Genomic DNA, 23,283 nt, shown 5'->3' with positions numbered 1-23,283 from the left:
CGCAAATTTTAGCTTGCGTGACAAATACCTTGTTGAGCAATGCGTTTGTCAAAAATTTCATGTAATAGAAAAATGTAATTTAAGTTCGTATCAAATCAATTTGCCAATTTAAAGTAAGATCACATGCAATATTTTGGGGGTTGATTACATTGACTGATTGATGCAGCGATACTTTCTACTTCCTCACATTAAAATGTTGACATATCAAAGGACATCAAACTTTGCAGTTGAAGTGGAACATGCAATTTAACTTTAAGCTGAAAAGATCTTTTGATTTTTTGCATTTGGTAGAAAGAAATTACATCCGTTTAAATTGTAGGGTTTGAAGTATTTGGTATGCATGAAGAATTCTTGGCAAGTATTTAGTTTTTTTTTAGTTTTTTTTTTATTTTTACAAACACTCCCATTTCAACTTCCGCTTTGTTTGAAAAAAAATTATAACACAGTGGAACACATAATGTGCAGATTTGGACTGGTTATGTTCTGTCACATTTTGTATTAAATAATTGATTCACAGAGAGATATTAATCTTCATATCTCGTCATGAAAAACCCTTTAGTCTCACTGGGACTTCTCTGAGCTCCCGCCTCACAATTCAGCTCCCCTGTGACTCTCCCACTCAGCTCCTGCTGACTAGCCATCTGCAATTAGCAAACACCTGGTGGAATTGTGCATCCGCTGAACTCATTATATGAATGCAACACTTGTAAAAGCATTGTTAAAGGCTTAGTAAAGGAGCAATGTTGACTTCCTGAGTATAAAATAGAGCAGTTTTTTTTTTTTTTTAAGAAACCGAGGCCCAATGTCGAGGCATTAAATTACAAAATCTAATTTGTCTTAAGTCATATTTTCTATATAGCATTTTTATAACAACTGAATGTAGCATAGTTACTTGATTGTTCTACAAAAAGGCACTTTGTGCCTGAGTAATACATATTAATACTCTTTTAAATCATCAATTATAATCAAGCCAGTTTTTTTTTGGTAATCTGAGCTCAGTTTCACTAATCACATCCAGGCTGAATTACTGTCATTACTGCCACCTGCATAATCATGTAAGAGAACCTGTCTGATGACATGAAGAAGGCTAAAAGATTTCTAAAAAAGAAACACATGTCTAAATCTAATGAAATTCAAGAAGAGATGAGTAACAGTCATTGGCATAGTGCACTTAAATCCAATTGAGGTGCTGGCATGACGTTAAACCTTCAACTTCAAGGTTTGGATAGATTTCTCCCCTCCCTCCCTAAATAAAGGAAACTATAATTTTAAATATATAGATAACTCGGATTATCTTTTTATGCCAATAAAATATATTCAATGATATGAAGCACGTGTGATAAAAAAAAGGAAGGGGGGAAAAAAAAAGAAAAAAAAGCAGCATTAGCCTATGGGGCGGAAATAGCCTACTGTTTCTGGCGCTGTTTTAGCGATGTACATAAAATCAAATCTGCTTCTCTGTTTATTTTAAATGAGCTCCTTGGAGAGACGGTGACTCAGCTGCCAGCACAGTGGGAATGAGGGCTTCGCAGGGAGGGAGCCAGCTGGGCATCAAGGTGGAAGACATCAGGGGAGGGGCCACGTGTCCAACATTCAGGCCCTTCGAGTGCGGATGAGATCTTTACGCAATAGCTATCGGAAGATTTCTTTTATGTAACTGTCTCATGACAACCCACCGCAAACTGTTCATCCTGGAGAGACGGTGACAGACGAGCTCTCCTGCAAGCCTCTAAATATAAGAGGGGAGAGAGAGGAGCGGGAGCCCCAGTCACTGCCGTGCCTCGTCTCCTCCAGACTGGATGTAGCGGAACAAGGTGGACTTGGAGCGGTGTTTTTTTTTTTACGCACGGAGTTTGCAGGAAATACCGCATCTCATTCATTTCGTCCTGGGTTCTAACTATAAAATAAGCTGCTTCCGTTTCAGTTTTAGCGATTCGGCTTTTGCTTTGCGGGTGGATATAAGTCCGCGTTTGAAAAAAAAAAAAAATTTAATTCACCAGGTAAGTTAAGCTTCATGAACGGATTTATCTTTAACTCTTTGCCCCTATGGTTTGATTAATGTTTTAATCTAAAAATAAAATCCGAAAAGCCGACTTTTGATGCTTTTTAGTAATGAAAATGAATTCTAGACAACTGTATAGTTCAAGTACGTCGGAATATATTTGAAATATAACTGCACACTTATCCATAGTTACTTTTCCGTCTATGTCATTCTTTCTTTTATATTTAATAGAGAGAAGAACATCAATACATTAAAATTATATTGAATGTAATTTTATTTCCATGGATTTTTGAAATAATCTTCCATCTACTGCAGCATACTGTATAATTTCTTACCAGAAAAGCTGACAGAGAGATAAAACATTGAGTCCACATTAAACTGAATGTTGGACTAAGTAAGCACAGTAAAAGCTAATAAAATATATTTGTTTTATGAAGGAAATATGATACTCAGGAGAAGTCTCCTCTTCTTGTTGTTCATATCCACATTCCATCAAGTAACACCCCAAGGTAAGTAGATCTTTATAGATCATTTATTTATTTTAAGTTATCCACACTGATTTAATTATGTCTAATATAAATACTAAGACTACAAGACTTTGCTTCCTTTTGAAAAACGATTAGTTATTCTATTGTTGACAGGTTTGCTGATTTTGATCAGAATCCGTAGTAGTAATTTGTAAAAACTTTATGGACCTTCATTAATCCCCAATAGTAATTTGATTTCCTATGTTCATCCCTTCCTTGACTGATTTCAAGATGGAGAGCAGGAAGATGAAACATCATTTGACCTGTTTGAAATCAGCCACATTACACGCAAGACTCTGGGGGCCAAACAGTTCCGGGGCCAATACTCCGATCTTCCTGCCTACCGCTTCATCCGCTTTGACCACCTGCCCCCAGTCAGTGCCCCCATACTGAAACAAATTCTACAGCAGATCCAGAACAACGAGGGCTTTGTGTTCATCGCCAGCATCCGCCAGGATCGCTCCTCGAGGGGCACCCTGATCGGCCTGGAGGGCCCCGACGGCCGGCGGCAGTTCGAGATCGTCTCCAACGGACGGGCCAACACCCTGGACCTGGTGTACTGGGTGGACGGTTCGCAGAACGTGGTCTCGTTCGAGGATGTGGACCTGGCCGACTCGCAGTGGAAGAACATCACACTTCACATTCATGGGGAAAACGCAAATCTGTTTGTGGGCTGCAGCTTGATCGACAGCTTCATCCTGGACGAGCCCTTCTATGAACGACTTCAGGCCGACGGGAGCCGAATGTATGTGGCAAAGGGATCGATTCGTGAGAACCACTTCAGGGTAAGATGGAGAGAGTCTTCTGAGATCAGAATTATGGTCGTCTTGCATGAGGAACAATTCCGGTGTTTAAAAGAAGAGGGTCAATGATAAAAAGTTGTGATCAGAATTGGTAACAACTTATACCTTTAGAAAGAGTTCTTCCACCAAAAGAGTCAATAACGGCATTAACCACAAGTTGTTGTTTTTTGTTTTTTTGTCTAACAGGGCCTCATTCAGAATGTGCGCTTCATCTTCGATACATCAGTGGAAGACGTCCTCCTTAGTAGAGATTGTGAAGTCACAAGACTAGGTGAGAGACAAGTGTTTATTTGGAAAAAGAAAAGAAGAAAGCCTCAAAGTATTTATCTAAAGGTTCCTGGAAATCTGTGGAAGTTGAGATCTTTCATGATCTTTCTGAATCCAAAACGTGAATCAAATTCATCAGAACTGCAAAGTGTTTCGAGGCTGATCCCTTGCAGATGTGCTTTGGAGACTCCTTCACATGCAACTCCCTTCCATACAACCACCCTTACATGTGATGTCTGTGTTTTGTTATGTATCCACCGCAGCAACCAGTTTACCTCCACTGTATGTATCTAAGGACTTTCTTGATGCTCAAAAAGAGGCTCGCAGATACGTGGCGAAGATCTCCCGCTGTTGCTTGTGGAAACAGCGGTGCCGACACGGTGGCTCGAGGTCGAGCGCTGAACAAAAAGAGATGCAGATGCTTACATTTATTTCCATTGGCAGTGAACTTGGAATAATATCCTGGGAAAGAAAATAGAAAAAGAGGGAAAGTGAAGGCAACACTGCAGATCACAGAGCTTCCACTTCCAGCTGCTCGCACACACACGCACACACACGCACACACACACGCACACACACGCACACACACACGCACACGCACACACACACACCCACACACACACACACACACACACACACACACACGCACACACACACACACACACACACACCCCACACACACACACCCCCCCCACACACACACACACACGCATTCGTGGTGAGATCATAAACTGGCTGCTTTGGTTGCTTTTCTCAGCTGAAGCTTGGCCCAATTTAAAATAAGGACCTCATGATCTTTAGCGGGACTCACAAGAGTACCAGCTATGGAGATATAGACACAGTAAATTGAAACACGGGCACCTTTTACAACACACTGCAAGGTTTCCAGGTCTGGAAGTCGATGCTTTGGTGCGTTATTGCACAGTGAGTCCACATGCATTGAGTAGGAATGTCCTGTGTTCCAGTGATCGCTGCATATGTGTTGCCACAAGAAGTGTTAAATTCCAGCTTGAAGTAGTTTATTTGTTTAACAAATGTCACCAAGGCATTTAAATCTTCTGCACGCTCACTGGTGCCAGTCAAGCTTCCACCTTGGCAGAGAGTTTAATGCAAAACGACACCCATAAACCCGCACAAACCACTCTCGTAAAAGCCAACACACCGGACATTAATGAGCAGCGTTAAAATTAGCTCCCTCATTTCGCTCTCTGTCGAATTCTTTCCTTGCTATGCTTTGAAAAAGCACAGCATGTCAATCAGGGAGAGGGGAGAATGCATAAACGCTTTCACAGACAAGCCCTCCTGAGATTTAAATGGATCCAGCAGACTGGGGAGGAAATAAAACATTGTGGGACATCACTGGGCAAGTCGAATGACTTTTTGATTTAGAGTCCCCGATCTGCTGTTAATCTTCACCAATTTACATCGCCAGATCCAAGCAGATACTTGCTTGTGTGTTGGCAGGACGACAGGCGCTCCATAGAGCTTTTTGATATGCTTCTTGTTTATTCTGGAAATTACGCATTCACAAACTCTGCTGCAATATAATTAAACTTCAGAGTTTAGACAGGCAAACTGAGGGAAATGGAGGTGTAAACTGTGAGGAAATGCGGGCAGCTCTTATGTTATAAGGTTCGCTGCAAACTCCTCCCCTAGAAAAGATGTCCTTTCCTGCTGTGCGGACTTGTATTTCTGCCTCCTTGTCCTGTGACCTGTCTGTGCAAAAATCCCAGCTGGTAGACACGTTATGCTTGGCTGGGTTTCCTGCTGCAGATGTGTTGATGGTGCAAAAAAAAACTTGGCAGTTAGCCTCATTTTGCCCTTTAAATTGGCCAGTAGCGAGAAGGACTGAAGGATTAGGTTCCAGGGGCTGTAACTGAGTGATTTTAGCTGACTTAACTAAGATTATCTGATAAAATTCAAGTACATTTGTTGGAGAGGACTCCCTATGTCACAGGTCTCCTGAAGCAGGGCCTTGTGTCCTCCAACACTGTCGTTAGAAATCATAAAGATTCAGAAAGCTAATTCTAGTTTAAATCAAACACGGCTACAAACTGCACATCTGGTTTTAGCGAATTAAGCATCGCAGTAGCTATATTGTGCATTACGTCGTCTTTTGGCCTGCTCCTACAAAACAGGAAATCACATTGTCTGCAGATCATAAACCGCATGTTTCAACAATGATCTCAAATGTGTTTCCCATCACCGACACGTAGCGGCTTACATCTCTTCTGCCTCTCTCTTTCAGACGATGACAACGGCTTGAGAGAGAGCGCAGAGGTTGTGGATGTAAGCCCGTCCATCACCACAAACATCATCGGTCCAAAGACAGACGACCTGGGTGCAGATATGTGTGAACGCTCCTGTGAGGAACTTAGCACCATGTTCCAAGAGCTGAAAGGTCTGCGTGTGGTTGTCAGTAACCTCATTGACGGTTTGCAGAAAGTGGTAAGTTGGGAAACCGATTGGACCAAGCACATTCCTTTCCTGTGTTTGCTTCTAAAGTTGTACTGATTAATTCAAATTGCAGGTTTGTAAGAAACAAACTAGTCTTTAATGTGACATCCATAAAGTAAGACATTTAAATTGGGTTACTGGGTAACCTAGTTTTGTTTGAAAGTAAACAGCACAAAGCCGCACGACTGTTTATAGAGCGGCCTGTGACAACTGAACCTGTTTGACTTCTGGTATCTGTGGCAGCATGAGTCAGGCAGATTTTATGACATGTTACATGTGGACATAGGAAGTGTTCCCCTGGCAGTGGCTCGGTCCAGTTTAATGTCTGACTTTGTTTAAACAGCTCTTGCGTTTCCTCTGGGAGCCTCCCAGCAGTAAGAGACTGTGGGCATGAACCTTAGGGAAAAAAAGTGGTTGGTATGAGAAGGGTCCCTGAGGCTCTTCCAGATCGAGTGGTGTCTTACACTCTAGTGCTGCACACTGCTGCTTCCCGACTCAAGAGGAAGCTTGCACTGTGAAACACTCAAATCTTTGGCAGCGGTTAATCGACTGACAGTTCCCGAAGTTTGAAGGAGTCCAGCCACAGATCCCCTGGTCTCCAAGTGGGTTGGAGGTTGTATTGTGCAAAAGAAAGCAGGAGGTTTTACTGCTGTGTTAGCTCAGAAGCAAGAGAGAGAAAAAAAAAGAAAAGAAGTCTAGTGTTTTAACTGCAACCGCTCAGCTGGATGACTGATCTTTCTCACACTCCCTGATTTGCCCTAACACGTGTTCTTAACATGATCATTTTGTCTGTATTTGATCATCATACCTACAACAGCCAGATGCCCCTTTATATAATTAGCGTGCCTTAATTGTTTGTGACTGATGTCCTTCTTGATCTGCTGCTATGTGTTCAGACAGAGGAGAATACGGTCATGAAGGAGGCCCTTGGGAGAATGAAGGACACTAAAGAGAAAAACATGTGCTGGCAGGACGGCCGCTTGTTTGAGGACAAGGAAGATTGGGTAGTGGACAGCTGCACTAAATGTAAATGCCAGGTAATTCCAGTTCATGCGGGACAGTACACATTTACTGCTGAAGTCTGTAAACTCGATAGACTCTATGATCTGTTAATTCCAGGAGTCCAAGATAGTGTGCCACCAAATTACATGCCCTCCCGTGGCCTGTGCCAGCCCTTCTTTAATAGATGGAGAATGCTGCCCCGTCTGCATGCGTAAGTAGTTCGCACAAACTCTTGCTGTTGCAAATACGCAACCCGTTTTCTGCTCCATGTTCTTTTCTTCTAAACTAATGCAGCCGTGTGCCGTAAAAAACAATATTCCGTCCATGTTAAGCTTTAATAGCACAGGACTCTTGCAGCCAGTTTGTCTGAGGGAGTAAACCACATATTTATTGACACTAAGAATGGCTTCTGTGGGTTCTTCAGATGAAGTCATTTGATAAACAGAGTGACATAAAGAATGAAAGCAAGAAGTTGTGATCTTTTTCCAGTACTAAAATGCAAAAAAAAAAAATTTTTTAAATAATAAAATACAATAAGCAGATGTGGATTTTTCCAGCTAAAGACAATGGTGAAGACGGCTGGTCGCCTTGGTCGGAGTGGACAGAATGCACGGTCACTTGTGGGATAGGAACTCAACAGAGGGGTCGCTCATGCGATGCCACCAGTAACCCCTGCACCGGATCATCTATCCAGACCCGAAAGTGCAGCTTGGGAAAATGTGACAGCCGCGGTAAGTAGCTTGACTCATTTTTTCTCCAAATTGCTCTCATCCAGAAGTGGCTGCCTTTGCGATGCGATATTGCTGTGTCTGTGTTGAATTATCTGTGCTCCATTACCACTTTGACTAATCGAAAACAAAACATTTGCATGGCATGTGGGGAGGTGAGAACATAATAGAGCTGCATAAAAAGTCATCTCAGCTCATTTATGAGACGAGACTAAATCTTTCAAAGTGCAAAACGCTGAGCTTTCGTCTTCATGAGTTTGGATCTGTCACAATACGTCTGAATGTGAAGTGAGGAACTGGATCTCATCGTTGAGTTGAAGGGTGTGCCCTGTCAAAAAGTAATTCCAAATAAATCATTGGCAAAGGGGGTGTTCCACTGTGCAATTACTCACCACTGGCTCCCATGCAAAAATATAAAAAATATAGGATTTTTTTTTACTGGGATGTTCTTTGTATAATGCACCCTTTAAGGGTTCTTTTGTTATTTTCCTTTTTTTATTTGACTTGTTTAGATAACCAAATCATCGTTGATGTCACACAAAGAAAACTTGAGTAGATATAAAAATGATTTTCAAATGACGGTTGCATTTATTAAGGGAAAAAAAGCTATGCAACTCAGCGCCCCTGTCTAAATCAATCATTTAGTGTGATTCATCTTATTTGTCTGGAAACCAGACACAGCTGTAGAATCAAGAAGGCTTGGCCTTAAAAACATTTTTAAGAAGAGTTGATAAATAAACCTCATTGACATGTTCACAACCATTTCTAAGGCATTGGGACACCGAGGGCCATTGTGGAGAACAGAAGAAAACTTGAAACAGTGGTGCACCTTCCCACAAGTGGCTAGTTTACTAAAATTACTCCATGAATGCTTTGATCACTCGTACAGAAGTTGTCCTTTTTCTCTTTTTTTTTTGGAGAAAATACAAAGGATTGTTGGAACCGATGGTTGAGCATCAAATGATGCTCAAACATTCTTGTTTACACAGTTGGACAGTGATGTGGAGCACATTACCCAGGAATTACCTAGCCTTTTTCTTTTGAGCCTCTGAAGGGCTCAAAAAAAAAAAGAAAAAAATCCAAATTAAGGATTTGAAGTGGCCAAATCAAAAGCCTGATTTAAGAGAGGTCAGTCATGCTGGAAAATCCTCCAGCACGTTAGTGAATTAAGACAGTTCTGCAAAGATGTTGGATTTGTTTGGGAAGCTTTTTGCACACATTAAATGAATTCATCATTATTAAAACTGCTTTTTATGTCACCTATGCTTATCTAAAACGCTTAACTCCAACCTTTTTTTTTCTTTTTTTGCAGAAGCAGATACTTTTTACAGCTTGATTTCTAGTATAGGCAACAGTTTTGAATATGGGATTTGATTGGTTATTGGACCATCATCTGTGATTGCTTTGAGCTACCATTACTCAGGATGTATGTGAGGCACGAAAACAGTCTAACCACAAGAAGAGGAGTTTGACTATGATGACATAAATAGTGGTGTAAAAATCACATTTCAAAGTGGGCAGCCTTTCCCCGCTATCACACAATGTTTACTGTTTACAGCTAGAAATGCGTGTGAATCTAAAGCGCAACATCGAATATATGTGTTGTGGTGATGTCTGCGTGATAGGTGTTCCTCTCTATCCCCAGTTCGCCAGGATGGGGGTTGGAGTTTGTGGTCGCCTTGGTCGTCTTGCTCGGTGACCTGTGGAGAAGGGCAGATCACCAGAATACGCCACTGCAACGCTCCTGTGCCGCAGCTGGGTGGAAAAGACTGCGAAGGGAGCGGAAGAGAGACCCAGAGCTGCACCGCCAAACCTTGTCCGAGTGAGTATTTTAGCTAAAGAAAAGATTTCTCAAAAAGAATCATCTTTGTTCGAAATGTCTGCTGTGTTCACATGTCCAACATTCAGTCCTTGGCTCGCCTCAGGGCGACATTCCCCATGTGCTCTGGACTGAGCTCCTGTCAGTCTGTCAGGAAGCTTTGGGCAAAATAAGCTCAGTTTGTTTTCTTTTGTAGCGTCAGGGTCCATATTTCTATTTCTGCAAAGTTGTTTGTTTAAAAAATAAAAATAAAAGGATTAGAAAAATGATGAAGTGATAAGAGGCAGAGTTTTCAAAAATTCACAGCAGTCTTAAAATTTCTTACCCAGGTGTCTTAATGGGCTTTGTATTATTTATTGAACTAAAATAAAAGAAAAATCCTGAAGTTACCCTGGCAACACATGTTATTCGCTGTTAACAAAAATATCTGATGAACAGAAAATTATTGTACATCATTAAATTCACTTAGGTAATACTTTTTAGAGTCAACTTCTGCAGCAATTACAGCTGGAAGTCTGTTAGAGATCAGTATGACTATAAATTTGGCAGATATTGTCACTGAGATTTCTGCTCATTTATCAAGGCGCAGCTGCTTCATCTTCATCAAGCTTGATGGGTGCAGCTGCTGTGCAGTAATATTTAAATCATACCTCAAATTTTTCTTCAGCCTGTGGTCTGGACCGTTCCAGGAACTTAAAATATTTCCCTTAAGGCTATTGCTTTAGCAGTATGCTTGGGTGCACTGGCATGTTGAAAGACAAATCTATGTCCCCATCTAAGGTATGTGCCCTAACCCTATGTAGAACAGCTTCACCTCAAGAACTTTCATGTATTTAATAATATCCATAACTGATTTGATCTTGACCAATGTCAACGTCTTACCACACCACGATGCTGCCACTGCCGTGCTTTTGCCTAAGAAGCTCAGTTTTAGTTATCTGTTCTATCATGGCTAAAAGTGCTTTCTTAATTGAGTGAATATCTTTTTTTTATTTCTTCTGTGAATTCAAGCTATTTTGGGGTAAACAGAAAATGTTCTTTAAGCTTTGCTTTCCATATCCTATCTGTGTGATAACAGCTTCATAATCAAATTGATGGGGTTTTTTTACCCACTGCAAAAGCATGGTGACGTATTTATTACTAAATGAAAAAAATAATTCAAGAAATGTTTCATTCCTTCTATGAAGGTTGAGGTTAGTTTTTAAAAACTTGGTAAAGATTAATGGTGCAAATTCTCAAAACTAAACCGGGGGACTTAATCTCTAACATGACTGTAAACTAGTTTGTACAAAGACTAACATAGGTGGCCCAGTTTTACTTAGTAATAACAAATAATCTGACATTAAATTAGAGAATAAAATCCTAATTTAGAGTATCTGAATAAAGGGAGCAATATGATTTAATTGTAGACAAAATATATTGTAATGCTTGAGACCAGGAGAAATGAGTGTTTGCAGCTTTTTTTAAGCACTGTATGTCTAATATGTGATTTATTTTCCCTTGTAGTTGATGGGGGCTGGGGACCATGGTCTCCTTGGGCAACTTGTTCTGCAACATGTGGAGGAGGAATCAAAAGTCGTTCCCGTGAGTGCAACAGTCCTCAGCCTCAGTATGGCGGCAAGAAGTGCATTGGAGAGGCTACCGACAGTGACAGCTGCAACACGGAAGACTGCCCTATCGGTGAGCTCAATGTAGCCTTTTTTTCAGTTATTACCACAACAGGTTTCAAACAACAAGAAAATATCTTCAGATCGTAACTTTGGTTTAAGCATAAAATGTCTCACTTTGCAGGAGGTATGGCAATTGATTTATTAGAACTATCTGTTGACTAGAAATTCAGGTTGTGTCAAAAAGATGCTGCCAAACTGCCAGTAATTATCAACAAAGTCTGTTATGACTACCAGAAAAAAAGACATGTGTTTGGAGATTTATTTTCAAAATGTCACATTGTGCTGTATTTGTTTCCACCCGTCTCTCTTCCCTGACAGATGGATGCTTGTCCAACCCTTGCTTTGGAGGGGTTGACTGCAGCGGCTCAGCAGACGGCTCCTGGGAATGCGGCCCCTGTCCTGCTGGTTTTCGTGGAAATGGCACTCATTGCGAAGACATTAATGAGGTAAAACCAAAAGACCCTCTGTAGTACTCAGTGGGTTTTTCATAATTCCTTTATTTGGGTTCTTTTTTTTTTCATTTTGCCAATGCATTTTTTTCCCTTTCTAGTGTGACATGGTGTCTGATGTTTGTTACAAAGTGGGTGGAGCACAGCGATGCGTCAACACTGACCCGGGTTTCCACTGCCTGCCCTGTCCAAAGCGCTACAAAGGCACACAGCCCTTTGGTATGGGTGTCGAGGCAGCCAGGAAAAACAAACAAGTGAGTTTTTGTTGCACTCAGTCAGTGTCTTTAGCTGATCTCTGTTAGGATGATAGATAGCCTCGAAGAAGTGAAACAAGAGAAGGAATGGATTTCCAGAAGCAGATCCCTGGTATTTTGGTGTCGGATCCAAATGTATTTATGACTAAAGCAGCAACTGTACGTGAATATGACTTAACTTTACAAAAAACTTAAATAAATAAATTAGCACCAGTAGAAGATTGAGGATAGAGGAGAAGACGAAGTAGATTGGAGTAACTCCTAACAATAAGCATATGTCATACCTCTCTGGTTCTGGTAAGATCAGAAACAGACTGACCCAGTTCTTATAATTGTTTTTGAGTTCGATATTATAAAAACAAAAGTCACAGCTGTTACATTTTATCTCTAGAACAGGTATTGGGACATTCCATATGTAACACACTCCACTGGGACACTGTTGTTTTTGCTGTTTTGATCTGAGTATTTATGAGAAACTAAAAAAAAAAAAAAATCAAGATCCTCTTAACATCAGTCATGTTTTATTTCCCTTTGTAATGCTCTGTATGCTCAGCAGATGCTTGTCTGATTTCACATTGACTTATTTCCAAATGAACTCATTTTGAAAACTATCTTATCATTGGGAATAAAAATGCTTCATTGCATTAAAAGCTGGATCATGCTGTTAGTTTGGCCTCGGTGGACTCACTGTGTGGTATCTGAAATGGATGAAAGTTCATCCCCTGGTGATGTGATGTACCTGTGTGCTGCATTAGGCAACAGTACTTGCTAACATGAGATGCAATCCAAAAGGATCTCATAAAATCGATCATACCTGGAAGTGGACCCTGCTTAAGGTTGTTGTTTATAAACAACAGTGATTACAGAGATTTAATCTGATTAATATAATTGAATCTTTTCAGTGCAGGCCACGCCAGCAACTGTTGCTCTTTGAAGTAAACTTGAACATCTGTATTCATAAAACCGCCTCCGCTTCTTGTCCGTTTGTTTGTGTTCTGTTAGGTATGTGAGCCAGAAAACCCATGTAAAGAAAAGACCCATAACTGTCACAAATATGCTGAATGTATATACATCAGCCACTTTAGTGACCCGATGTACAAATGTGAGTGTCGCACCGGCTACGCTGGAGATGGCTTTCTGTGTGGAGAGGACTCAGACCTGGATGGATGGCCCAATCAGAACCTGGTCTGCAGTGCCAACAACACGTACCACTGCAAAAAGGTATTTTGAGTGACCGGTTTGGAAGTTGCCCTCCATGTTGTGACACGAAATTCAGCTGATGAATCTTGTGAACTTCTTGTAACCATTTCAGGATAACTGTCCTAACCTACCAAACTCTGGACAAGAAGACTTTGACAAGGATGGACAAGGAGACGCTTGCGACAAGGATGATGACAACGATGGAATTATGGACGAACGAGTATGAGAATTTTATAAACTTATACTATTACTAACAATTATTACCCTGAAAAACTTAAGAAGACTCATGATAAATTGGATTATATTTGGCAGAACCCAGTAGCAACCTCACATTTCTGCTCAGGTGAGCAACGACCTAAATGAAATGTGAAAGAAAGGAAAACTTTGCTTAACTTAAAATTAACCACAGTGCATTGTGATGTGGAGTGGATGGTATCTAGTTTCAATAAAATGCAAGACATTTCTGTGGTTCTGAAGAACTAGAGAAAGTAAGACTTCAAGCAGATAATGAATTAATGTCTTTGGATAATCTTTATATTATTAAAATAAAAGAGCATAAATTTTATCTCTCTCTAATAAATCAATGTAATATTACTTTTGAAATCAGAAACAGGTCTTGCGAGGGTTGTTCTTTTATCTTATATTCTATGTTCTGTGTCTGAATAAGCAATAATCTATATTAAGAGCTTAAATATTTACAAAGAAACAGACATTAACAAACGCGCTCTTCCCTGCACAGGACAACTGTCCCCTCCTTTACAATCCCCGCCAATTTGACTTTGACAAGGACGAAGTAGGTGACCGCTGTGACAACTGTCCCTATGAACACAACCCTGCACAAATAGACACCGACCATAACGGTGAAGGCGATTCCTGTGCTGTGGACATTGACGGAGATGGTAAACTGGCCAGGCTTGTTTTTGAACTGAAGCACAACTGACTACTAAATCTATGCACTAAAATAAAATCGCATGTCCTAATAGCAATTTTTTTCTCACAGAAATTCAGAATGAAAATGATAACTGCCCCTATGTCTACAACACTGACCAGAAGGATACAGACATGGATGGGGTTGGTGACCAGTGTGACAACTGCCCGTTGCTTCATAATCCCGACCAGGTAGTACATCCTACGCTGCAAACAATGAAACACAAAGTAGGTATATGAAGTATTAATGACTTGTATCTGCTCAACAGACTGATGTGGATAATGACCTGGTTGGAGACCAGTGCGATAATAATCAGGACATTGATGAAGATGGCCATCAGAACAATTTGGACAACTGTCCTTATGTGGCCAATGCTAACCAGGCAGACCATGATAAGGATGGAAAAGGAGACGCCTGTGACTATGATGATGACAATGATGGCATAGCTGATGACAAGGACAACTGCAGACTGACGCCTAACCCAGACCAGGAGGATGCCGATGGTGAGGATGTGGCCTTTAAATGATTTAACATTCCAGTTGAAGCATGTTCCAGATGTGTGAAGGCTACATTCGTTCAGCAGGTCACTCTCCTGGAAATTCTTACCAAGGGAGTGCCAGCAGTTCATTCAGACTGTGGACGAGTGAGAGAGAGCAAGACTTATAGCAGATAGCAGGAAGGCTTACTGTGAGGGGAAACTTAACAAATTTGGCTATCATTTAACTTGCTGAATTTCAAAGTGCTGGCTGTTTTTTTTTGGAGTCATGGTGAGCGCCTATATTTTTCAGGGAAAATGGAAACTGGTCTTTTAAGTAGTTCTAGCAATGCTAACCCAACTTGCTTCTTTAGAAAATAAATTTGGCTGAAATCTGGATCATCAGGTCAAATGTCAGTGATCAGCCTCAAGTATTACTTGTTAGTAACAAGTAATACTTGTTATTAGCGTAACAAGTATTACGTTAGTAATACTTGTGGAAATTGTCACAACAAGAAAAAAAGGATTTGCTTTAGTCTACTTGGCCTCGGTTTGAGAGCCCCCTTTTCTGGGAGCTCTCAGAGGCTGATCACTGACATCAGAGGCTGTCATCTCAATCTAAAGAAATCTGAAGAATATACTTTCTAATATTTTATTGTTAATTTATGATCTCGACAATATTTTTGTGGGTTGTTTTTGTCTTTTTTAACACTCCAGATTACTATCTTTCGCTTTTAAATCACATAAATTCAAGTGTCCCCTTTAAGTAAATGTATTTTGGAGTATAAATTTAATTATGTTGGCATGCAGAAAAGCAGGGTATAGTTGAGTTTTGCATAAATGAAGCATCCATCCTCCATCCTGGTTTTCACACAACTGGTTTGTTTCCTGTGCAAACTCTAACTAAAACATACACTCGGTCAGTGTTATTACTATAATTTCTTGCATGATGGATGGCTCATCCAAATACCTCATTGTTTTTCTTCTAATTATAATCTGGTTATACACCGTATAGCTAAACATGCATGCTCCTGTATTTTCTAGTCCTGCTCTTCCAAACTCCACGTAGTCACTATTTGTTCTCACTACTCAGTGAGGTTTTGAGTTCTCCCTGATGCTCAGCAATTAGTTTCCCTGCAGCAGGTGTGAAGTACAGCGGCTGTGGAAAAAGTCGACAACTTAGTCGGCACGAGTGATGTCATTCTGCATGGCCTAGCGGGCCAGAGGGGTACATGCCAGGTTGTGAAGTTTTTATTTCCTTTCAGCTTTCCTCGTGATTAATCCAAAGAGCCCCATTTAAAGCAGGGTTACCTGGAGTTTGTACAGCTGTCTGTAAATGGAAACAGACCACAGAGTAGGAACGCTCTGGAGAGGATGCCTTCACACTCTGTAAAGCTTGTCAGATAGTGTTAATTTGATAGAACCATTTTAGTTCACTAGGACAGTAACAAAGCTGCTGACAAAAGGAAGCTGGTTACTTCCTTCTAGTGCTGCTTTCCTAACTACTGGCTTACTTTCATCCCCGCTTTCCCGGCACGCAGTCCAACTCCAACATACGTCAGACTGTACGTTAGTAATACTTGTGGAAATTGTCACAACAAGAAAAAAAGGATTTGCTTTAGTCTACTTGGCCTCGGTTTGAGAGCCCCCTTTTCTGGGAGGAATTGTTATTTTTCCATCCATTTTTCATTTTAACTTGCGAATGTTCCTCAGTAGTGGGAGTGTTGGAATACTTACATCAGCGTACAGCTGTTTTTCAAACTTATTCAAAAGTAGGTCACCCTTGTTGATGCTTTTTTAAAAAATATTGCTTCATTCAAAACAGGTGATGGAAGAGGGGACGCGTGCAAAGACGACTTTGACAATGACAGCATCCCGGATATCCTCGACGTGTGTCCAGAGAACAATGCCATTAGCATTACAGACTTCAGGAAGTTCCAGATGGTCCACTTGGATCCAAAGGGAACAACTCAAATTGATCCCAACTGGGTGGTCAGACACCAGGGCAAAGAACTGGTTCAGACTGCAAACTCTGATCCAGGCATCGCAGTTGGTGAGCAGCACACATGCAAAATGTTTACCGTCAGACAAGCCTTTCATGCTGACGCACTGCTTTCCAAAAGAAACCCTCTTGACTCTGTAGACTCCCAAGAATGCATCGTATCTGTTTTCCTCCCGCAGGTTTTGATGAGTTCAATGCCGTGGACTTTAGTGGAACCATGTATGTGAACACAGACAGAGATGACGACTATGCTGGCTTTGTCTTCGGCTATCAGTCAAGCGGGCGCTTTTACGTTGTGATGTGGAAGCAGATCACACAGACTTACTGGGAGGACAAGCCATCCAAAGCCTTTGGCATCTCCGGCGTTTCGCTTAAAGTTGTCAACTCGACCACAGGAACTGGGGAAAACCTCAGGAACGCTCTGTGGCATACGGGGAACACCGCCGGACAGGTAGGATCTCGTCCAAATGCTGTAATGACTTACAAATGTAGTCACAGCTCTTGGTTCTTTTCTATATTTTTCCTGGTCGTAGGCCCAAACTGTGATGTATTTTATTCGATAAAGCAACAAAAAGTGAAATCTGTTTCAAAAGTCGAATTAATATTTTACATAGGTGCGCACTCTGTGGCATGACCCCAAAAACATTGGTTGGAAGGATTACACAGCTTACCGGTGGCATCTCATCCATAGACCCAAGACTGGCTTTATAAGGTAGGGCAACCGATTTACCTGCCTGTATTCTTTTAACAACATGTTTATGTGTTAATGTCATGGCTTGTTGTTCTCTTTAGGGTTGTGGTATATGAAGGGAAGCAGATCATGGCTGACTCAGGACCAGTTTATGACAAGACATTTGCCGGAGGCAGGTTAGGCCTCTTTGTCTTCTCCCAAGAGTTGGTTTTCTTCTCCGACCTCAAATATGAGTGCAGAGGTAAGTTGGAACCATAACCATGTTTGCCAAACAAAACATTTTGCGAGCTTTGAAATATCTGGGTATCTCAAATCTTACTTACAAACAAAGGCTGTCATTTCATGGATATTTAGCTATTTAATTTGTCAGATGGCTAGTTTACAACTTGAGATTAATTAACCATAGAGAGACGCAGCCAGACATAAGGGCTGCCCACCCGATGTTTTTCTGTCAATAATTAGGAATATGAGATATGATAATCTTGAATAAAATTGACCACAATTTTACTGTATCAGGATATTTACACACATTTAAAATTATGCTTTTAAATCCCAATTATTCTGACTGTCGCTAAGCTCACCAAAGCAACAGTCATTGAAAAATAAAAATAAATTTTATTCTGATACACAAACTTAAGAGCAAAACAAAAAGAGAAAGAAAACTCCTAAATTTAGCTGTCTCTTTGGAAAACCTAGTGTATGAAATATGATCCAATTTTGCCTTTTTGCTCTTTACAAAATAACACAAGTACAACAAACCTCTATAATTGGTTAATTATATGGTCTGTTTACTTGGATGAAGACTCCAGTCTCAGCTGAGATATGATGCCCTTAGCTTTCCAGCTGCAGTTTTGAACAGCTTTATAAAAATGATGGGTGATGCTCCTTTAGTTTCCACACCGTCATTGTTTTTTTTTTTTTTTGTACAATTGGATATAAACCCTGCTGAATTTGTCTTTCTTGTGTTTAGGGGGGTTGGGGGGGGGGGGATGCAGTAGCCTTCATTAAGCCAGTAGTAACATGTACAGTTGGAAAAAAAGTAAACAGTTTTGAAAATTTGGAGCTATTAAACTTTTGTATCCCTCAGTCCTGTTAATCAGCCAATGCTTAATTAGGACACTAAGAACCTGCCTGTGGGAAAGTTCGCCTTTTCTGACATGAGTCAGAAAGTAGTCAATTATTCTTTATTTTGAAAAGTGAGAGAAGTAAACACTGAGAAACAGCCGTGTGAAAACATTGAGGTTTGTATTGCTTTGTTAACATAGCTGGACATGTGGATATTTAAAATCACTTTCAACAATATTGAGGAATCAAAGTAAGTGAGACAAGGCATGTCAATGTTATCTATAAAATCTAATAAATATACGCAACTTCTGATGTTAAATAAATCTGGACAACGCGGTGTATCTCATCCGATGAACATTAGAAAATGGCTACTCTTCATTTTGAAGAAGCTTTTTCACATTTGATACTTGGTTCTGTGTGATGGTTAGAGGAAAGTCTCCAAAAATGCTAAAGTTTGACATGAACACTAAGACTTAGACATAATGTAGAGATGAGTCTGAGCCTTAATTATTTGGACATGTTTGGAAACAACCAAATGCAACATTCCAGGATAAAGACGTCATACCTACCATGAAGGACAGAACTGAAAGTATCATTGTTTGGAGATGTTTTACTGGAGTAGCACCTGACTACCTCGCAGCTATAAACTCTACAGTGGTCCAGAAGGTGTTTGAGGAAAAAAAATTGTGTGAGCTCATCTGTAAAAACAAAAACTGTGCCGAAGCAGAACTTGACTCTGCAATGTGACAATGACTCAAAAACAAACCAGTAAATCCACCAACGGCTGGCTGAGAGTTCATAAATGGCATGGGTATGAAAGAAACTCCTCAATCATCAGCTGAAATGAGGATTAGAGTAAACTTTCCTGAAAGGGCTACAAGAATCAGCTCGTCTCATTTCTTTTCTCTTGTGTAATGAGCAAAACTAGTCAAATATTTTTTGTTGCCAAACCACTTTCATTTTCAAAGATGGACAACAAAAGACTAGGGATCGTTTTTTTTTTTTACAGTCTAAATTCCTAGTTGTTTCTCATCTCTGTGTGAACTGTTATTGTTTCATGCATGCAAAGAACATTTTGTAAACAATCAATATGTTTTCCAAACTTCAGATAAACCGGAGTTCCCAACAGTGTTCATCAGGTAATGGGGAAAGGGTTTGTGTGTCGAGTGTGGTTGTTGCAAGAACAAAACTGCTGTTTCTGCTTGTCAGCTTGCCCATGCACAATGCCCCAGCTGCATTGTGAAAGGCCTTGTGCGTCAGTCCAAGGATCTTATGCTGAGTGCCAAGTTGCTAAATTGTGGAAAATGAGCCTGCGGCACTTATTCACAATCACAGCCACGTTGCTGAAGACACGCTTCCTAATGCCCACAGTGCACATGTTATTTCTGCATTCTGCCGCTTTTCACTGTGGAGGCTTTACCGTGAACTCAGTACTAACTATAGTTGTCTCTCAAATCTTCTTGCAGATAATTGAGTTACATGACATAACAGAAGATGGACGAAGGCAAGAAGTTTTCCAATTGAACCCTGTCATCAGTGAAGCCATCTGGACATAAATAAGACTTTGCATACAGGCATCCTTTGCCTTAATACGTTGACAGGAAATGACATCATGGCAGATTTCAGTTTCCCTTAAAAGTCCTATGCAATTTTTCCATTCATGGGAAGAAACTGAACATAGTAAACGTGCTTAAAAAGCCTCTGCAGAATATCAAAAAAATAAATAATGTACCTATTCTACATCTTTATCTTTATTGTGTGACCACTTGATGGAGAATCACTTACAAGGGAATCAATTATTTGTGATTCCCTGCATTTGCCTTCTCGCTTTGACATGTAAGTGATTTCTGTTGACAGATATTCTTTTGTTTTTACTCAGCTGTTGGTCAGTCATCTGTCAGAGCTCTGTCTGACAAAACATAAACCAACCAGCTAACTAAAACCATAATCAACACTATTTCTCCTCATTCTTCTTATGATGAATGTGATTTAAAATGGGAAACTACAGTGATTGATTTCGACAATGCGAAAGATGTTTATACTAAGTCTGTACTATAATTTCTTTTGTAAATTATTTAGGCTCAGCCTGTATTTTTTATTTTTTTTTTGCATTTGTGCTAGTTTGTAAATAGTTTTATTTATTTGTTTACACTGATATATAGTTCAATATCACAAACAAGATAGCATACCACAAATATCTGAAGATTTTTAAGTGTTGTCAGTTCTGTCGGAGGGACTGCTTTTGAAAGTTGCTTAGAAATCATCATTTTCATACCTTGGTGGCAAGGTATAATAGTTGTGGTTGTTCAGTTTAAGACATCAAAGTGATATGTATGTTTATCTCTGTCTATATGAGTTTAATCATCAAAACTGGCTGCTACAGTTTTTTTTCTGAAGTGCCTGTTCCCCGGTAAGTCTGGCGTTGCCTAACAGATCACTTATATGCACCTGAGGGTCATTACATCTTAAAAATGAAAAATGAAAGATTGTAAAGACGTAATGTTGCAAGTAGTTTTACACTCCTATGTTGTATTTTTTAGCATCATCATTGGATATGCGGACCCTTACAGTGTTGACTGAAATGATTCCATATGAAGGTTTCAAAAGACAAAGTGTGACTGTACAGTGTGGCTTGGGATCATGACAGTGTCTCAGTTGATTGGCATTAGTCTGTGTATTGCTTATGTTCTTCCCTGCTTGCTTTCCGTCTTCTTTTACTTGAGATTTGCAGTGCACAAAGTGTAAATGTTTTTTTTTATTATTATTATTTCTGTGATGTTACATAGACATTTTTACAAATGTTGATTGTTCTGTTTACAAATAAACCATTTTATACCATTTTGTTGAACATATGACTAAAAACTGGAATTGGCTGATGAATAATTTTACAAACAAGAAGTGTTTCACTTTCCTAAAACACTTTCTTCAAATATCCAGATTGTGTCTCTTTAGCTCATATAATGAATGAGCGGTGTGTTTAAAAAAAAAGTGTTGGGATTTTGCTCCTGGTTTATTTAGACCCAATAAGTCATATTGGGCTGGTAGCACAAAAACAATAAACCAAACTTAGTACCACAAATGGGCAATATGGATGATTTGGCAAAGCCTGTGTCTATTTATTAGTTAGGATGGGTTGTAAATTTGACTGGATGCAATAAAGTATTGTGCATTAAAATCAGATCAGATGCTTCCTCTGAGCTTAAACTGCTGCACAGTTTATTCACACTGCTTAAAACATCCTTAAAGATTATTCTGTTTTCTCCTTTTCCTACGGGTTTCTTCCGAAAATTGTAACAGATACGTTACAAATAGCAGACCAATAAGCCCAACAATTTTCCAAAACATCTGGTTGCTAGTGTCATATAAAAGGAATAAATTTACTAATTTTTTTGATAGCTAATTACTGTTTTATAATTCTTTGTTTTAGTAATATGACTGTTTTGATTTTGAAACAAGTATAACAAATATTTTCCCAAACATTTGTCCATTTAAAAAAAAATATTTCAAATATTTCAGTCCTCATCAGAAATTAAACAGGAGTTAATTAAATCAGCATTAGTGCAGTTGTTCTTTATTTTTCTGTCTCTTCAGATCCTGAAACAAATTTTAATATCAAACAAAGTCTGCTTTAGTAAAGACCAAAAGCAGTTTTTTTTTTTTTTCTAAACTAACTTTTTTTTAAAAGTCAGTTCAAATTAACCTGGCCCTATGTCTAGAAAGCAGTTGTTAATCAGAAATTAACTGTGATTAACCATCACTGTTGAAAAGTTGTTCAATTTCACTGGGCAGAAATAACAGATACCTTAAACAGAACCTGTTTGATATCATGGTATCAAGACATCTCACACATTATGGTACAATCTCAAGAAATTACAGAACAGGAGAACAACAAAGTAGGTGATGTCTATTACCCAGGACTTGAACAACTTGTAGCTGATGGGAACATGAATTTTCATTCAGGGCCAGAAAATCCTGAAGGAGTGGAGTACGACAAGCAGTTTGTGTCCTTTATCTCAAACACTTTACTTTAAGTGTCTTAACATTTGACATGGAGGATTCATGAGCACAGCAGACTGCCTCATGTCATACAGAGCTGCAGCAGCCATTACAGTTTCTCTTTGTAAAACCCCCAGATTCATTAGATCAACAAATTAATAAACAGTCTGTAACTCAGGTTTAAAAGGTACTGTATCCACACCAAAACAGGTAATGTTTGTGGGGGCGTTTCAACCAGTCATATAAAACTTGGGTTCATAGCTGTCTGGCTAGTACTATAGGTCCTGCTGGCATAAAATCACTGTTAGTGCATCAACAACAGGAACCAGAAGATGAGTTTAGTCAGAGAGTCTGAAAAAAGCAGGAGTGGACTCCTGGACTCAGGGATTCCTAGGTAGACCTAGGAATCTTTATGAAAAATAAAGGCCTGTGAGCTTATATGAAATGAAATGACATCCGACTTATATAGTGCTTTATTACGACACTCAAAGATGCTTTACAATGAAATCAGTAATTCTCAGTCACACACACACATTTCCACACTGATGATGGCAAGTTACTGGAGTGTAGATACACCTCCAGCCACGTGCTGTGATCTGTCTGGGGAAGAGAATTCATTTGATCTGGCATTGTAGTTTGAGGCATCATGGCGCCGCAGAACAACAACGTGCTGTGTGTCTGCGGGACGAGCACAACAGCTCCTCCACGGGCTAAACTACCAACCCACCAGGGAAATACTCGGTAGACCCCATTTTCCAGTCCGCCTCTGGAAACCAGTAATTAAAAAAATGCCTTGACTGGAGCCCCAAAGCAATATTTGGGATTGGAGTGAGATATCCCGAAAAGTGTTCCCCTGGTTGGGATTTTCTGACAAATGGTGAAGAAAAGATGACCTTTTCAATTGAAAAATGAAGTCAAAAAGTAGACATTGCCCTGATTTAGACTTCA

General features: G+C 39.9%; 1 protein-coding gene across 2 annotated transcripts; it reads left to right on the top strand.

Annotated features, from left to right (window-relative positions):
• Positions 1 to 1,585: 1,585 nt before the first annotated feature.
• thbs2a (thrombospondin 2a) lies at positions 1,586 to 21,177 on the top strand. Of its 2 annotated transcripts, XM_008429884.3 has the most exons (23): positions 1,586 to 2,000; positions 2,440 to 2,511; positions 2,761 to 3,314; positions 3,519 to 3,603; positions 5,848 to 6,047; positions 6,953 to 7,093; positions 7,176 to 7,269; positions 7,616 to 7,789; positions 9,432 to 9,608; positions 11,112 to 11,285; positions 11,594 to 11,721; positions 11,826 to 11,978; positions 12,981 to 13,199; positions 13,291 to 13,398; positions 13,918 to 14,077; positions 14,179 to 14,297; positions 14,375 to 14,609; positions 16,407 to 16,634; positions 16,763 to 17,034; positions 17,198 to 17,295; positions 17,376 to 17,515; positions 19,448 to 19,478; positions 19,806 to 21,177. In XM_008429884.3, the coding sequence occupies exons 2-23, from the start codon at positions 2,445 to 2,447 to the stop codon at positions 19,807 to 19,809; spliced, it is 3,561 nt and encodes a 1,186-aa protein (XP_008428106.1). In that variant the 5' UTR covers positions 1,586 to 2,000; positions 2,440 to 2,444; the 3' UTR covers positions 19,810 to 21,177. The 2 variants fall into 2 exon arrangements, with proteins under 2 accessions (XP_008428106.1, XP_008428107.1); XM_008429885.3 differs by lacking the exon at positions 19,448 to 19,478.
• Positions 21,178 to 23,283: the final 2,106 nt, after the last annotated feature.

Source organism: Poecilia reticulata, chromosome 15, assembly GCF_904066995.2.
Source record: "Poecilia reticulata chromosome 15, P_reticulata-male-v2, whole genome shotgun sequence".
NCBI lineage: Eukaryota > Metazoa > Chordata > Actinopteri > Cyprinodontiformes > Poeciliidae > Poecilia > Poecilia reticulata.
Note: the sequence above shows the minus strand (reverse complement) of the source record. Positions and strands in the feature narration are given on the sequence as shown.

Bases quoted from the DNA above. Each gene is read 5' to 3' on its own strand.
- thbs2a (XM_008429884.3), top strand. From the start codon at position 2,445: ATGATACTCAGGAGAAGTCTCCTCTTCTTGTTGTTCATATCCACATTC. The intron at 16,635-16,762 runs GTGAGCAGCACA...TTCCTCCCGCAG, and splicing joins TGATCCAGGCATCGCAGTTG to GTTTTGATGAGTTCAATGCC. The intron at 17,296-17,375 runs GTAGGGCAACCG...TGTTCTCTTTAG, and splicing joins CCCAAGACTGGCTTTATAAG to GGTTGTGGTATATGAAGGGA.